Source organism: Hippoglossus stenolepis, chromosome 5 (assembly GCF_022539355.2).
Source record: "Hippoglossus stenolepis isolate QCI-W04-F060 chromosome 5, HSTE1.2, whole genome shotgun sequence".
Taxonomy (NCBI): Eukaryota; Metazoa; Chordata; class Actinopteri; order Pleuronectiformes; family Pleuronectidae; genus Hippoglossus; species Hippoglossus stenolepis.
Genome location: NC_061487.1, coordinates 14,425,490 through 14,442,243, shown reverse-complemented (window position 1 = coordinate 14,442,243; position 16,754 = coordinate 14,425,490). Strand labels below are relative to the sequence as shown.

At 41.8% G+C, this 16,754-nt stretch overlaps 3 protein-coding genes across 7 annotated transcripts in view; 2 read left to right on the top strand and 1 right to left on the bottom strand.

The window, feature by feature from the left end:
• The first annotated feature begins 1 nt into the window (after position 1).
• LOC118109323 (sodium/potassium/calcium exchanger 1) lies at positions 2-3,827 on the top strand. The gene is made up of 6 exons (XM_035156369.2): positions 2-331; positions 638-1,710; positions 2,002-2,247; positions 2,329-2,418; positions 2,665-2,825; positions 2,962-3,827. Exons 2-6 carry the CDS (start codon positions 733-735, stop codon positions 3,179-3,181), a joined length of 1,695 nt encoding a protein of 564 aa, XP_035012260.1. The 5' UTR covers positions 2-331; positions 638-732; the 3' UTR covers positions 3,182-3,827.
• A 995-nt stretch (positions 3,828-4,822) lies between these two features.
• On the top strand, positions 4,823-12,513 carry LOC118109975 (sodium/potassium/calcium exchanger 1). The gene is made up of 10 exons (XM_035157475.2): positions 4,823-4,984; positions 5,267-6,494; positions 7,591-7,650; positions 7,909-8,017; positions 8,966-9,046; positions 9,612-9,685; positions 9,828-10,085; positions 10,165-10,254; positions 10,631-10,797; positions 10,881-12,513. The coding sequence occupies exons 2-10, from the start codon at positions 5,418-5,420 to the stop codon at positions 11,128-11,130; spliced, it is 2,166 nt and encodes a 721-aa protein (XP_035013366.1). The 5' UTR covers positions 4,823-4,984; positions 5,267-5,417; the 3' UTR covers positions 11,131-12,513.
• Positions 11,555-16,754, bottom strand: part of dennd4a (DENN/MADD domain containing 4A) — a 24,983-nt gene continuing 19,783 nt past the window's right edge. For 4 of the 5 annotated variants that reach the window (XM_035157471.2, XM_035157472.2, XM_035157473.2 and 1 more), the window contains 7 exons: positions 16,174-16,265; positions 15,891-16,066; positions 15,072-15,450; positions 14,400-14,517; positions 13,994-14,156; positions 13,842-13,906; positions 11,555-13,451 (listed from right to left, as the gene is read on the bottom strand). In XM_035157471.2, coding sequence (XP_035013362.1) covers positions 13,315-13,451; positions 13,842-13,906; positions 13,994-14,156; positions 14,400-14,517; positions 15,072-15,450; positions 15,891-16,066; positions 16,174-16,265 — 1,130 coding nt within the window. In that variant the 3' untranslated portion in view covers positions 11,555-13,314. The remainder of the gene's footprint in view (positions 13,452-13,841; positions 13,907-13,993; positions 14,157-14,399; positions 14,518-15,071; positions 15,451-15,890; positions 16,067-16,173; positions 16,266-16,754) is intronic. The other variant, XR_004696883.2, reaches the window with a different exon arrangement.

The window sequence follows — 16,754 nt, the reverse complement described above, 5'->3', positions numbered from 1 at the left end:
TGGTTCCTATGTGGGGAAAAGTTCATGTTTGTGCGCTAAGAGATTAACATAAAAACAATCCGGGAGTATCATCAGTGATTTAAACAATACTCGTGTTTACTCGTGCGCATTATAAGTTTGAGTTTAGGGTTTGGACGTTAGCTCATATTTAAATGTGATGAGCTGGAAAAACAACTGGTCGACGAAAGAATAAACATTTTTTCTTTTCAGTTCAGGGAACATCGGACACGAAGGATCGATCCACTCGATTTCAGCTCTGGATATAAAAAACAATATATTGGATTGTTGTGTATAAAATAAAAATTAGTTGAAGTTCGGCCACTTTTTAAAGGTAAGACAGAGCTCACATTGTTTCTGTGTTTACTGCTGTAAATGATAAATAACATAAATAGAGTAAAGGTCTGTCAGGCTGCAGAACCAGTGCTTCAGTGTGATGACAAGACTCTGTCATAATCCCTTAAGATTTAAGACTGTGATGATGCATATGGTGAAGACTTGAAGAGATTTTTGTTTAACTTGGATCTGGGATAAAAGTGCACTCTGTTTTTATTGCTGTTGCTCTCATGTCTGAATAGAAGAAACTTGCTCCATCTGCTGTATAAATTATCTAAATTTCAAGCTGTTTTTTTCTGTCCAGGGATCGAAGGATGTGAAAGATCGGTCGGCTGAAGTTTTGGAGTCTTTCTCTCCACGCCCTGCCTGTGAGGAAGCTGGCCTTGAGCTCATGTGTGTATGTTTGGGAAAATGAATTGTGCAACAGGGAAGAGGCTGAAGCTGAGCTGGGTTGTGTTTCTCCTCTCTGGGGGTTTCCTCTACCAGCTGACCACCAGTGCCAGACTCTACAGGCCTCAGATTGGAGAGGACCACAGTTCAGCAGAGGCACCGGTGCTGGAGGAACCTGCCACTGCAACTCATGAATTAGAGCCCACAGATCAAACGACGAGTGAGGTGCATGTGGTGAAACATCCGGATACAACAACGTCAGATTTGAAAGCATCCACCCCCACTGAATTTCCGCCACTGACAACCACAAACCGGACTTTTGTGCACTGCATCTACCTGGCCCCTGAGCCTCCACCAGAGACCCTTGCACCAGCTCCAGTTCCTCCTGAGGCTCCACATATTAGAGGAGAATACCCTAAAGATGTTTTTACTATAGCAGACCGCAGACGAGGCTGGGTGGTCCTCCACATATTTGGGATGATTTACATGTTTGTGTCACTTGCAATTGTGTGTGATGAGTTTTTTGTTCCTGCTCTGGGGGTAATCACAGACAAGTTAGCCATCTCTGATGATGTGGCAGGAGCCACCTTCATGGCTGCTGGAAGATCTGCCCCAAAGTTGTTTGCCTACGTCGTAGGGGTCTTCTTCGCCCACAGCAACGTGGGCATCGGCACGATAGTTGGCTCAGCGGTTTTCAACATTTTGTTCGTGATTGGAATGTGTGCACTGTTTTCTCGGAGGTTGCTTCATCTCACCTGGTGGCCACTCTTCAGAGACGTGTCCTTCTACATACTCGCCCTCATCTTACTCATCATCTTCTTCCTGGATGATGTCATAATGTGGTGGGAGAGCATGATGCTGGTGGCCAGTTACTCTCTCTATGTGATCTTCATGAAGTTTAATGTGCAATTAGAGCGGGCCTTCAAGAGCCAACTCCACAAACACAAGAACATCGTCAAAATCCTTGCTGTGGAGGAACCTGACAAGGTGAGCACGACTGTGACAAATGTTGGTCTGGTCTAAAATCAGATGGAATGCATTATTTTCTATTTCCCATATTCATTAACTTACAATATCATTGATTGTCATGTACTGGGAGAAATTTGAACAAAGTTGATCTGGATATATTGCATGTTACAACTCTGACTCATCATGAGAACAAAGCTATGGAACTTTTAAAAATAACACAGACTGTGTGTTTGAAAGCAAAATGTCAAAAATATATAACTACTTTATTATTCCTGATCATGATCAACTCACCAAATGTCTATTTCCTAGGTGGACATGTCTGCAAGAGAGGGTGGGTCAAAAGACTCTGACAGTAATGATGAAGACGAAAATGATAAAAACAGTGAAGATTCCAGTGAAAATGATGAGAACGAAGTGACGGTGAAAGAAGAGGAGAATGAGGATAAACCTCTGTCTTTAGAGTGGCCTGACACGCGACGCAAACAAGCCACCTCCCTCTTCCTGCTGCCCATAGTCTTCCCTCTGTGGCTCACAGTTCCTGATGTTCGCAGACAGGTGAGAGGCACAAACATCTCTGGGATCATCTGTGGAAACTCAAATACCTGAACACGGTGTGTTTTTGCTTTGGACCAACAGAAATCCAGAAAGTTCTTTGTGGTCACCTTTCTGGGCTCCATTCTGTGGATTGCTGTCTTCTCCTACCTCATAGTGTGGTGGGCACATCGGGTCAGTGGAGGTTGTAATTCTTATAGCTGACCTTTTAAATGAGTTGCCTTGTTTTTCTGCAACAAAATCTATTTTATTTTATATTATTCTATCATAGTCTGTACTCTATTTTTCTATTTTAAATCATCTGTATTTTCATTGTGTCAAAAATCCTTCAGAAACAGTGTATCCTATAGGTCATATTAAGAGTGTGTCCTGGCTGTAGATTAGATTGAAGACTGAATTTGATAACACTTGCTCTTGTAGATAGGTGAAACCATGGGCGTCTCACATCAGACTCTAATCATCCTGGCTTCAGAGACGTCCGCCCCCGACCTCATTACCAGCGCGATAGTTGCACGTAAAGGTCGTGGTAACATGGCTGTGTCCGGCTCTCTGGGCAGTAACATCTTTGGCATCACTGTGAGGTGAGCTCTCATATTCACGACTAGACTAAAAAAGAAATCCTGATTAACCTACAGCTGACAGGTTTCTTCCTCCCTCTGTCCTTCTCTCTGGGTGTTTCTGTCTGTTCCCCCTGCTCCATCTTATTCCTTTCACAAGTCTGCCAGTCCCATGGCTCCTGCTCTCATCCATCCACAGTTTGGCTCCAGTGGCCGTCAGCAGCAATGGGCTCTTACGTGCCGTGACACTCCTCCTCCTCCTCATGCTCCTCTTTGTCGTCATCATTGCGTCCTGCAAGTGGAGGATGAATAAGATGCTGGGTTTCATCATGCTCCTGCTTTACTTCATCTTCCTGCTGTTTCATTTCAGGGTTCAGTAGCTCAACATTAACTTGCCCCTTACTGTGGTTCAAAGGCCTTAAATCTTCTGTGCATGTTAAATCATATACGCTCATGACACAGACAGATGAAAGTATAACTACTTAAAAGGCAAAATTTACCATAATGTCCAAACATATAATTATCACATTACATCTTGAATCTACTTCTGCTTCTGCACACACACACACCAGCACAGTTTAATTCAGGATTAGCCAATAGGAATGCTAGATATGAGTCAGCTGGTCTCTGCCAACATAACGTGCCTCGAGTGACACTCTCTGCAGCCTGCAGCGTTATAAATAAGACGACTCACAGAACTCTACACAGAACTGTTATTTCTCCTCTCATCTTAGACCTCTCTGCTCTGTGATGTAAACCTATACGAAACATAGTAGCTGTTTAGAGGAGACATGTTTGTTCATCTTATGATTATTATTAAAGATTGTATGTTATATTTTTCCAGTGAATATTTTTATAGTAGAAAAAGATGACCACTTGCTAGATTTTGTTCATTTGATTATTTGTACATGTCCACATGCAAGTTGAGAAACATACACTGCTCACTTGAACATTACTGTATACTGACATATAAAGAAATATATATATTTTGATCAAATACATGTATAATTAAACATATTATCAATATATTCGATTTTTGATCATTCTGTTTATTTTTGCCTTTCATGCTATATTTCTTCTCCTTCTCTACAGTATATATTGTGCCTATATCAATAATTAAATTGTTAACTTTTTCACTCTGTAAACTGCTTTGTTTGTTTTGTTTTTTGTGATTTTTTAAATATTTTTCATTACGTAATGTGATGGAAATCTAAAAATACCAGAGGCTGGAACACCAAATTTGTCTTTGTGTATTCTAATAGGGGCTTTCTGCAGAAAGGATCAACACAGAGAGTCGCAGGGATCTCGGAGTGAAGATGCAGAACAGTCAAATGCAAGGATCTTATATAGGAGAACTAACTAATGATTTATTCCCTTTTCATTTCATCAGCCTTTCACCCTTGAATACATCCAGAAGCGGGAAAGGGAATTCAGAGGTGAGCTGGTCCCAGCAAACACACAATGCTCCCTGTCCCAGCCCCCAATTTATAATATCTTAGAGCACAATGTTAACTTAAATGACATGAAAGATATTTCCCTGTAAATGCTTATAGACCACCAGTGCAAATGATGGTAGAAGTGGGAATATTACACATCTTTTTCTACCCCCATGCTTTTTCTATATAAATAGGCTCTTAATTAAGCCATACTCCTTATCCGACACACTAGTCCTATTGTTCTATCAGCAAGTTAGAATATTAAGAGCTGCAATTGATCATAGTTTCAAATTTGTAAGTCATTTATCAGGGAAGTTATACTACATCAAATAAAGAGTCAATTTCCCATTTCAAGTTGCCATAACCTAGGAAGACATCTTTGTTATCCTTCTTTTGTCTGATCAACAGTTAAACAGTTTGTCTCAGTGTCAGGTTACAGAAAAGGATTTTACTCAATAGTCGTGCCTATGTAATACAACAACATCAAACCAAAGCACCACTTTCATTTTGTGCTCAATGAAATATTACTATGGTAGGCTCACGATAAAGTGAGAGTGAGACAATGCACATAATCCTCTTAGAAGACCTCAGGTATTAGGTATTATGCTGATCCACTGTGAAGACTTGTCCCGTGTCCTACATAACCCGGTGGCCACTGTTTGCAATAGTTTGGACTTTTGCTAGTGCAACAATATCCAGCTGTAGAAATCTGCTTTTTGGAGACTTTTGCAAAATCTTCACTCAGCGGTAAGTCTGCATTTGTGATTAAACTATCATACAACATTTTCTGTTTATTTTAATCATCACACAGGTTTTATTTCTCTTAGCATGTAAACATTGACTTTGCTTGGTGTTGTAGTTTATTTACTGGAAGTTCAGTTGTAGTCTTACACATAAAACCATGAAAAATGTAAATAATATAGTCATAACAGCTTATCTAGGAAGTGCATTGCATGGACAGTTCAGATGTTTGGAAGCATACATTACTTATCTATGATGCTTCTTTTAATTTGTTTATTCTTTTCCAAGGAGCCGAGGATGTGGCATGAATCAGTCCACTGTAGTTTTAAATCCAGTCACCCCATGGTGTGCTGGGGAGCGAGCAGGACTTGTCATCTACCAAAGCCCATTTATGCAGCTTAATTCGACATAGCCAGTAACCACGCTGCTCTGCAGGACCATGCACTATACAAGAAGGAAGAGGCTGCAGCTGAGCCGGGTGGTGTTTCTCCTCTCTGGGGTTTTCCTCTGCACCCTCTACCAGCTGACCATCAGTGCCAGACTGTACGAGCCTCTGCCAAGCCCTCAGATTGTTCAGGACTTTGGAGAAGGTTCAACAGAGGGGGTTGATGAGGTTACAGTGGAGACTCTGGTGCTGGAGGAACCTGCCACTGCAACTCATGAATTAGAGCCCACAGATCAAACGACGACTGAGGTGCATGTAGTGAAACATCCGGATACAACGACGTCAGATTTGAAAGCATCCACCCCCACTGAATTTCCACCACTGACAACCACAAACCGGACTTTCGTGCACTGCATCTACATGGCCCCTGAGCCTCCACCAGAGACCCCTACACCAGAGACCCCCACACCAGAGACCCCCACACCAGCTCCAGCTCCTCCTTTCACCACCATCACTCCAGCTTCTCCTCCTGAGGCTCCACATATTAGAGGAGGATACCCTGAAGATGTTTTTACTATCGCAGACCGCAGACAAGGCTGGGTGGTCCTCCACATATTTGGGATGATTTACATGTTTGTGTCACTTGCCATTGTGTGTGATGAGTTTTTTGTTCCTGCTCTTGGGGTAATCACAGACAAGTTAGCCATCTCTGATGATGTGGCAGGAGCCACCTTCATGGCAGCTGGAGGATCTGCCCCTGAGCTTTTCACCTCTTTGATAGGGGTCTTCATCGCCCACAGCAACGTGGGCATCGGCACGATAGTTGGCTCAGCGGTTTTCAACATTTTGTTTGTGATTGGAATGTGCGCTCTCTTGTCTCGGGAGGTTCTTCATCTCACCTGGTGGCCACTCTTCAGGGACGTGTCCTTCTACATACTCGACCTCATCTTACTCATCATATTCTTCCTGGATAATGTCATAATGTGGTGGGAGAGCATGATGCTGGTGGCCAGTTACTGTCTCTATGTGATCTTCATGAAGTTTAATGTGCAATTAGAGCAGGCCTTCAAGAGCCAACTCCACAAACACAAGAACATCGTGAAAATCATTGCTGTGGAGGAACCTGACAAGGTGAGAACATGATCCGTCGCTATTTGTGATGCTTTATATATATTTACTGGCATAATTTATTTTGGTGTTTAATGTTGTAAACATCAAACATTGCAACAAAAAAGATATACACTCTCAAAAGGGAAACCAACACATGCACTCATGTATAATCAAAAACTGTTTATTACTAGAATAGAAAACCATATTAGTCATCACTACACATCTCTCATCCGACCTGTGGAGTTAGGTGCAATATATGTCAGAAGAGTGAAATGACACGAACAGAGGCCCTGGTGAACCAAAGCTAATCAGCTGCAGGAGACTAATCCGTAGAGGAGCTCCAGCTCTGTACAAACTGTAGCATCAACATTTACTATGTGTGGCCCTGGTAATTGTGATTGAGGCTTAATTTACACAAGGTAAAGCTACAGTATCTACATGTGCCCACTTTGGGCTTTTGTTGAGCTGGATATAGTTTACTGTTGGAGCTGGGTCCCCAATGAACTAATGTTATTATATATAATATAGTAATATTATAGTGTTTTTAATGGTGTAAATGGTAATTTCCCCAAATTGTAATCCATCAACATTATTCACACATCCTTTTTATTGTCAGGTAACACTAACTGAAGTGTGAAATAGCGATGCATCAGATTATAATGTTCAGTTTATACTTAAAGGTCCAGTGTGTAAGATTTAGGTGAAAGGGATCTATTGGCAGAAATTTTATATAAAATAATCCTAGTGATATTCTCACTAGTGTGTAATCATCTAAATTGTAAGGATTGTTGTTTTCTTTACCCTAGAATGAGCCTTTTTTAATGAAAATTCTTTATGTTAACATCGGGAGCGGGCCCTCTCTACGGAGGCCGCCATGTCTTTTTATACATTAGTTCAAACTGGACAAACCAAACACCTTTCCAGTTTTTATGACAAATGAAGGCTGCCCCAGGTTCTCTTCCATGTTTGGAAGGGGAGGTCGAGGTAAGGGGTATTCAGCTGTACCATGCAACTACACCACTAGATGTCACTACATTCTACACACTGAACCTTTAAATGTCTTTGGTCTATCTCAACCAATGAATGATTATCACTGACAAAACATTGTTGCACGCAGACAAATGGGGGTGATGAAGACAATGCTCCTCCTCCTCAAAAGGACAAGAACCGGTTAAAGGTAAGAAATCAATCAACCATTCAATGAACTATTGTTCATTATCTTTAGCTGATGTTTTTAATAGCTTCTTGTTTACCTTTCTGCAGTCCCATTTATCTTAGCATCATGCTAATAAGCAATCATCCATCGCATGTAAATACACTTGTTGAATGAATTGACAGGGCTGACCTCCACTCTGACAGGATTGTCTAACAGTGGTGTGTCCCTGTCTGTTACTGCGAGTAGCTGTACTGACCTCAGGTGTCTCTCTCTCCCCAGTTGAGGCCGTCCTTTCAGCGAGGGAGAAGTTCCGCTTCCTTACACAACAGCACCATGAGAAACACCATCTTCCAACTCATGATTCACACGTTAGACCCTCTAGGAGAGGGTGAGTACCATGTCGCCGTGACAACAAGCCAGATACTTGATAACTATGTGTCTTTTCAACTGTTCTTACGACTGTTGGATTAGCAAAGAGTCCTTAATGAAGGCAGCACTAAGTCCAGATTGATACTAAGCAGATAAATACCTCTGATCGTCTATGGAGGGATCCACGCCAATCATATGTATACATATATATATGATTCATTTTGGTTGTATCAGTTACAATACAGAGAAGTAGGAAGATACTGAAGTTAAATCACTGCACTGTTTTTCTCCCACAGCTTTTTCCGACAGACTTTTAAAGGTTGCTTTACAATGCATTGATCATATTAGAATCATCTTTCAGCAATGGTAGAGAATCCTTTGATTTTTCTACCTGTGACCGTGGCCCCTGGCTTTGTCATCCTTCAGGCCTCTGGGCATCAAACTAGCACACTAGTCTGTACAATCTGTATCGACCCACTCCCCTTTATCTGTTGTGCAGATGCATTAAAGCAACTGTATAAATATTGTGTTGCTCATTTAACATAACCTAAATGTGCTGCCAAACAAAAAGACACTAACACAGTGGTTTCTCATGTTTGGTTAATATGAGCACAATTAAAAGAAAAACAAGCTTTGACTTAAGGTTTAAATGCTGTGAATATCATAATCAAAAAGAATGTTTATAGTTTCCACCTGGCCGACCATGTACTGCACAGTAACTAGCAACCTTGTTTTTTCAGTGGTGAGAAGAAGAAAGATCTCTCGTTCACTTCCTTTGATAAGCAAATTCTTCCTGTCGTGTCATTGTCCTCTGATGAATTATGCTGCTGCTTGTGTTTTACTTTGTGGTTAATTCATGATCGCTGCTGTGACTGATTCTTTGTCCTCCATGTGTCACTGAGTAATTGCCGTCATATGGTTCACCACAGCGCTCTGAGTGTGTTTCTGCTTGTTTGATTGTTCGTAGGGAAATTTAAGGAAAAGGCTGAGACTCTGAATAATGTGGCTTGCCGGAAGGAAGACAGCAAAACTCAAGACAAAAGTGAAGGTGACATGGAAGCATCCGCTGGTCATACGACTCATTAAGCTTTCAGATTCTGTTTCTGTCTGCTGTCTGTGCTGCTCCCTCCATTAATGTAATAAGATAACTTTGTTTTGCCACCCACAGAAAATGTGTCTTTATCATCTTTTCATGTTACTTGGTAGCAGGTGGGTGACCTGTAGTAAAATATGAAATATATCAATTACATCGATCCATCCATTACACAAGGAATGCATCAAGTTCTACACAGATAAAATATACTCTATAACTAATAGCACCCCGTAGAGCACATACCTCCGCCAAGCCTCAACAGTCTCCTTAATTTACATCAAGCGGCACCAAATTTCACACACTTATAGATATCAGTAAATGGTCTGTATTTTTATAGCACTTATCTAGTCTTGATGACAAAGCGTTTTACAGCACAGTTTTGCGGTTCAGTATCTTGCCCAAGGACAGTTTATTTCTCCATAAAGACCAGTCCTGAAGTTAAATGATATGGGAGTTACTTTAGATAGCTGACTGAGAAGCTTGAGGGAAACAGACTGAATGTTTGGAATTTCTTTTGCAGATGGTGGAGGAAAAGCTGAGCAGACCAAGGAGCCAGAGGCTGTCGAGAACAAGGAGCAGCCGGAGGACAAGAAGGTACGCTGCAACCACATCCTGGTGATTATCACAAAGCCCAGAAGTCAGTGATTGGTGCCTGGAGCTGCAACGTATAGCAGAAGGCCTCTTTGGGCTCCTGTGTTCTTTTGGTCTTATTTCTCTTTTTCACCCAACACGTCAGGAGGATGTGCCGGCAGGAGACGATGGGTCAGGGGGATCGGAGGACTCTGACAGTGATGACAATTGCAGCGATGAAGACAGCGATGAGTCCAGTGAAGATGAGGATGATGAGGAAGAGGAAGAGGAAGATGAAGATGAGAACGAGGATGAGCCTCTGTCTTTAGAGTGGCCCGACACGCGACGTAAACAAGCCACCTACCTCTTCCTGCTGCCCATAGTCTTCCCTCTGTGGCTCACAGTTCCTGATGTTCGCAACCAGGTGAGATACACGCACATCTCTGAGATCAGCTGTGGAATCTCAGAGGGCTGTAGACTGACTGGTTTTGCTTTTACAACAGAAATCCAGAAAATTCTTTGCGGGCACCTTTCTGGGCTCCATTCTGTGGATCGCTGTCTTCTCCTATCTCATGGTGTGGTGGGCCCATCAGGTCAGTTACTTAAAAAATATCTAACATTTTAAAAATGAGATTTGAAACACTTTCTGCTGCATTTTTAAATAACAAAGTATCTTCCATATAAATTAGTGTGAACTTTTTTTTGTATTTCTCAACAATAATAAATATTCATGAGACATTTAGATATTTCAGACAACAATCCATACACTACAAAGCTCAGGCAGGGGCTGTGTGTGTGTGTGTGTGTGGCCTGATCAGTTTAGTACAAATCTGGTTGGTGCTGGCAATGGAATAAATAAATCTGTTTTGTGTTAATGAAGAGTTGTAAGAAACTGAAAATACAGTTTAGGTTCCTCTAAAAATCTCAATCCATGACTATGAACTGAAAGCCTGTGTTCTGTTCCTGTAGGTGGGTGAGACCATCGGCATCTCAGAGGAGATCATGGGCCTCACTATCTTGGCTGCAGGGACGTCAATCCCTGACCTTATAACCAGTGTGATCGTGGCACGTAAAGGCCTGGGGGACATGGCCGTGTCCAGCTCTGTGGGCAGTAACATCTTTGACATCACTGTTGGGTGAGAACCAGTAGCCTGGAAAACTGTTTTCTTAGTCATTAGTTTTGACCGTTTCTCTCACTCTGTCACTTTGTTTTCTAAAGGCTTCCGGTCCCGTGGTTCATTTTCTCATCCATCCACGGTTTCGCCCCTGTGGTCGTCAGCAGCAATGGGCTCTTCTGTGCCATCGTGCTCCTCTTCCTCATGCTGCTCTTTGTCATCATCTCCATTGCTTCCTGTAAGTGGAAGATGAATAAGGTGCTGGGTTTCACCATGTTCCTGCTCTACTTTGTCTTCCTGGTGCTCAGCGTGATGCTGGAGGATCGAATCATCACCTGCCCCGTCTCCATCTGAACCGAGGTCCTCCCTTTTTTTTTTAAACAACTGTGAACCTTTACATGCATGGATCACATGAGCATGGGTCTGCATATCTGAAGAAACTCTGCAGAAAGCTGCTGCCAGTGACACTGGTCTCACTTCTCAGCAGCAGTACATATAGTTTACTACATTTTCTAGACCTTGTTACGTTTTCACTTTCAGTAAAAATGGCAGCTTTTACCTTTTCTATTCAAATCAGGAGATGTAGAATGTGCAGTTATAGCAATAAAAAAAAAAAAGTGTAGATCTTAAATGTAGATTTTGTATGAAATTCAAGTTTACACTTGCACCAACGATTGTTTTAAAACATTATAGAGAACCTCACTCTTCTTACATACACATCCATTTTTAAAACAAGAATAATCATAGAACATATGTTGGGGAAAGAAATAACTTTATATCCATTAAAAAACGTGTTTATTCATAAATGAAAGCAAAGTATAGATCCAGACAGATTTATTTCAGGTAAAAATCATACAAATTAGTATCTGTGTTACAAATGATAAATAATACGTCATAGACATCGTGTAAATTGACAAATAGTGTAAACAACATGTAGACATCAATTGATGTTTTGGTCATCGGTATTTTTTTGTTTCTGGTTACGACTTACACGGTGGTTAAAATGCAAATGTGCGTTCTGTGGGACTGGTGTTTATTCCGAACACAGAGCTGCATCTAATCCAGCATCTTATCATTATGAGTAACTGAAGTTCAGTTCTGAGCTGTGCAGCTGCGTCACACTGAGGACAGCAGGGTATTTTCAGTTTATAGTGAGAGACAATATCAACACAGTGAATAAACACACTCATTGTTGAACGTGCTCTTGAATCAGGGCAGGTCAGAGCTGTCGATCACACTTAACACCTTTGACACAGTAACAGTTTTTTAAATGCTCAGTGCAAAGAGTCCAACACTGTCATCTGTTAGATTAAACTTTTTCAACAGTCAATTTTTTATTTTAAGTGGTTAAAATGACCATTAGCTGTGCACTGTTGTCCAAATGTCTAAAACTGACATCTACAACAGAGTAAAGATCAGAAAAACAATACAAAATACTAGAATCAAATACTCTGTACAATTTCATAAATCTGTTACTAGGTCAATACATGAATCTCTATCAAAACGTGTGTTGATTAAATCAACAAAAACCTTTATTTTATTTGTCTGTTATAGTTTGATTGTACCGTTTTTAAGGACATTTATCCTTGATGGTCCCATGTAACACAAATTTAGTCTTCATTTAAAAAAAAGGTATTGCATTAAAATAAAACGTTAAGTATAACACCCCTTTTGGGTTCTTTTGGTACATTGTACAAAAAAATTATACATGAATAAACATTGTGCATATAATTAAAATTAATTGAGTTCTCCCTTTTTTAATTAGAAATTCTGTTTTCAAATGTTTAGATACTTAAGTGTACTCAGGCATACGGACATGACCCTGTCGGCTTTACAAGATGCAGATCAGGAGGAATTTCTTTGCTTTTTGTGAACTGCATGTAATGGAAACATTAGACGGCACAGTGAGTCCTGCAGCTGCCAAACAGAGAAGTCACTTAAGTGTCGGCTGCTTGGCCACAGAGTCACGTTTCTGAAAATGAACAGCGAGAGCTCATCTCGTCAAAGTGCTTTGTAAAAACATGAATGTCTAACAGCTAAGTACATACTGTACACACACACGCACGCACATGCACGCACACGCACAAATTGCACAAACACACGCACAAACACACACGCGCACACTCTCAACAACAGTCTTAACAAGGTCACCAGGACCACTGAGAACTTTAGACGATGTGATCATATACTTTGAAATACTTACTCACAGCTTTAACAGGAATTACAAGTCATAAAATAGACTGTATATTAACTGTATATATAACTGACTGTAGTTATACAGAAAATACAGTGGAATTTCAAGTATTTACAAACACAAGTCCTGTCCCATCATGTCTCTCAGCTCTAACAGTATACGAACCTTGGTGCAGTTGCTTTACATTAAGTGTAATTCAGCAGTTGTGCTTTAAAGAGCTCAGTGCCTCAGTCAGGTGAGATGGTCCTGAGTCTGAAGATCAGTCCAAAATAAAAGAGAGGAAAGAAGAAAGCAGTGACCTCGGTTGAGGAGGAAACATCCTGGGACAGAAGAAGAGACGTAATCTACAGGCTGGGCTCCCTAAATGTTCTCCTGCACTCCATGACCCCTGGTCCAGGGGGCCGGTCGCAGTTGTGCGTCAGTTTAACCAAGTCTGGCGTGAGGCGATCATATGCCAACTTGTACTCCCGGTCAAAAGCATCTTCAAAAAGAGAGATTAGTTAGTAAAAAATCTGGATATAAAATTCACTTGGTTTAGCATATTTGCATTCTAAGAGTTAACTTTTTCTAAACAGCACTAACAACCATGGACTGTATATGAAGGTGGATGACACGTCTCCTCTGACAGTGATAGAGCCAACGTTTTGGTGAAATTAAAATGTTGGCCTGCAGGTGGTGCTAAAGTTTAAGTCAAGCGATCACCAAAGGCATTAAAATTCTCTCACAGGGCACCACTGACATCTGTACCAAATTTATAGGCGATCCATCTGACAATTGTTGAAATGTTTCAATCTGGAACAAAGTCCAACAGACGGACATTGCCATCCCATGTCGCTATAGTAACGCAAGGATACCAGGCTTTTAAACTTACCTATATTAATGTTGTTCTTTCCCAAAGCCACTAGAGCAAGGAACAGTAAATCTCTGTAGAGGCTCCTGTTTGGCGAAAAAAAGAAGAAGCAGTGTTAAACTTTCTTGTCACATCATCCTCACTACTTTACGCTGACATCTCAATTTCCTCACCTCTGTCTCTTGAAACCCAGCTCCGGCCCCAGCAGCTGGAGGATCTGACTCATGGGCTGATAGACATCACTCTTCTTAATGCTCCTCACAAAACCCTGCAGTAGCTCCACAGTGAAGAGCTGGCCCTCCTCACACAGCCCCGACCGAACCAGGGAGTTGGCACCTGCAACGCAGGAGCGATAAAAGTCGCGCTCATCAAAAACTCGTTCCTCTCATTCACTAAGATTCAACTGTGAAGCTGAGTTATGCATGGGTTTCTAGTTACTGCATATGAATGATCTAATTTCCATGTAAATATCTGACCTCGATGAAACTCTACAGTGTTACCATCCCTTTCTGAAAGTAATTATACCCTCTGATACATGATATACACCAGTCTGTTCAAGTCAATGCTGAAACCACTTACAGTGTGTGTTCCACAGGACGTAACAGGGTTGAACTCTGTCTTGGTGCAACTTCAGGTTGTCCCACATAATCCTCACAAGCACCTGCTTACTGTCGTCTGATGAGACGCTCTGAGGAGTCTGAAGAGAGGAAAAGTGCGGAGGATTAATCCCTTGTTCTGGATCTTACAGCCCTGGTGGGCAGAATTTTAATGCTGTTATAGTGTTGAAATTACTTGTTTTTTGTTAGTTTTGGGCTTTTTTAATGACATTTTCAGAGAGGTGTGTGTTTTTTAACAACTTCCGACCACTAGGAGTCGCCAATGTTAGAAATGTTCACATCCCTTACAAAAGTGAAGCCAAAGCATCTTGATTGCCCCCTGGTGGCTTGCTGCTGTATGGATTATAAATCCCATCTCCCCATGTTAATAGATGGGAAATGGACCAAACAAAAAAGTTACGTACTTGTTCGATAACAGTATCTCAAAGATGCTCTCTGTCATTTAACTTAGATGTTAAACAGATCAAATGTTTGCATGCTAACTTTAACATAAGTTATATATATTCAATATCCTATTCCTTATATAGATCCCCATAAGAGCTGTAAAAACTAATTGTGACTAAATGGTGACTTTATATTAAATGGGTCAATCGAGAGACAGATATATGTTAGTGAGCTTAACAGACTTATTTACCTGGTCACCCTGGCGACAGTGCTGGGAGGCCAGGATAAGAGCCGGCAGGATACTTGGCAGCTCGAGCCTTCGGAAGTACCACACGAGGTTCCAGAAGACAATGGGGTGTTGGTCAACAACACTCAGGGAGGAGATGGCCTGGTCGCCCTCATTCACCAGCAGGCTCTCCAGCTCCTTCCACAGAACCAGAGGGCTGAGGTAGGGCACTGACACCGGAGCGGAGGCTGGCGCTGCCGTCCCAGCACTCCCACTGCTCTCCTGTCTCTGCGGGGGAGCTGCAGATGACTGAGCCGCACAGTCAGTCACGGACATTTTGGCCTCGGGATTGAGTGATGCAGACGTGTCCTCCTCTATAACAGGATTACTTTCCTTAGAGGACCTGAAGGAAGACACACCATTTATCTTTTTAAAGAGGCCTCAGGGATAAACGATGTCTGGTCAGTGTGTGAAAGTGCTTTTCAGAAAAGTGCCAGACAGCAAAACAGACACCAGGGGTGGATCCAACGGTGGGGCCAGGGGGGCACTGGTGCCAGCTGAAATCTGTCCTGTCTTTTTAAATAAACTAGTTACTAACAACACTAACAATTAATATAATTTGTGAAGAATTGCTATTTTTAATTGAAGAACACGATGTGGCTGAAAAGGGAACAATTTCAAAATATATTCAGTGAAATGTGGCTTTGCTCAAAGCTATAGAGCTAACAGTAAATAAGGTCTGGAGCACACTGGACGCGGCGCGACCGCTGAACAGCTTTGGGCGTGTTTCCCCCCCATAGAACTTGTCCATACTGTTTTGTTGTGTGTAAAGGGAGGATTTACCTGCTCTGTGGTCTCAGATCTTTTATTTCCACGTTGAGGAAAGGCAGGAAGGCCGTGCCGCAGAAGGGACAAGTGCTGTTGAGGTTTGAGTCGTTTGCTGTCCAGCCAGCCATGATCTCCTCGTCGTACACCAGACAGTCACAGGTCTTACAGAGCGAACAACTGGACATCTGCACCTACAAAGAGAATCATCAGGATGAGGAGGAAATCGGAGGCAGTGCAGAGTCTGAGTCACTCTCAAGACCAGTCTCTAATAAGGGTTTTCCATAAGTGAGTAACTTACCTCTATGGTGTAATTGGGAGTGGGCTGGAAGCGGCTGGTGTCGGGGGAGGAATCTGGAGTGTGAGGAGTTTTAGAGGGAAGTGCCAAACCACCTGGATATGATGGAGGATTATATAATAAGACACGGAAAGGAAAAAGCTAAATGCAAGATTTACCACAAATATCAAAGCTGTACATATCTCAATTAAATAAAGCAAGAGTACAAGAGTGAAACAAAGCAGCACCCCTTTTTCAAAGTATGCAATCAGGTGTAGTGAATCCGTGTCTCACATCTGCGTGCACGTGAGTGTGCATGCACGTGTGTATGCTCACGTGTACGTGTTTAGCATATAGGGCCTGTGGCGGAGGGCAGAAAAGCCCACACACTGCAGCCATCTTGCCTGCTGGCCTAGTTTCCCACATAACAACACCCAACTCTTCCCATCACTGAGTCACACTCTCACTCTAATTTTAGTTTGGTTAGGTTATATGGGTTTGAGTTGTTTTACTGGGAACTAACACAATGTTTTATTTCAACTATATCAGAGAAAGGATAATTTGCCAGTGTTTGGACTTGATTTAGACCTGTCATTAGACTTGTC

What these genes read in the sequence shown, in the direction of transcription:
- LOC118109975 (XM_035157475.2), top strand. Translation starts at nt 5,418, where the DNA reads ATGCACTATACAAGAAGGAAGAGGCTGCAGCTGAGCCGGGTGGTGTTT. An exon ending in CTGTGGAGGAACCTGACAAG is followed by an intron (nt 6,495 to 7,590) that starts GTGAGAACATGA and finishes TGTTGCACGCAG; the next exon opens with ACAAATGGGGGTGATGAAGA. An exon ending in AACTCAAGACAAAAGTGAAG is followed by an intron (nt 9,047 to 9,611) that starts GTGACATGGAAG and finishes TTTCTTTTGCAG; the next exon opens with ATGGTGGAGGAAAAGCTGAG.
- LOC118109323 (XM_035156369.2), top strand. Translation starts at nt 733, where the DNA reads ATGTTTGGGAAAATGAATTGTGCAACAGGGAAGAGGCTGAAGCTGAGC. An exon ending in CTGTGGAGGAACCTGACAAG is followed by an intron (nt 1,711 to 2,001) that starts GTGAGCACGACT and finishes TCTATTTCCTAG; the next exon opens with GTGGACATGTCTGCAAGAGA. An exon ending in TTCCTGATGTTCGCAGACAG is followed by an intron (nt 2,248 to 2,328) that starts GTGAGAGGCACA and finishes TTGGACCAACAG; the next exon opens with AAATCCAGAAAGTTCTTTGT.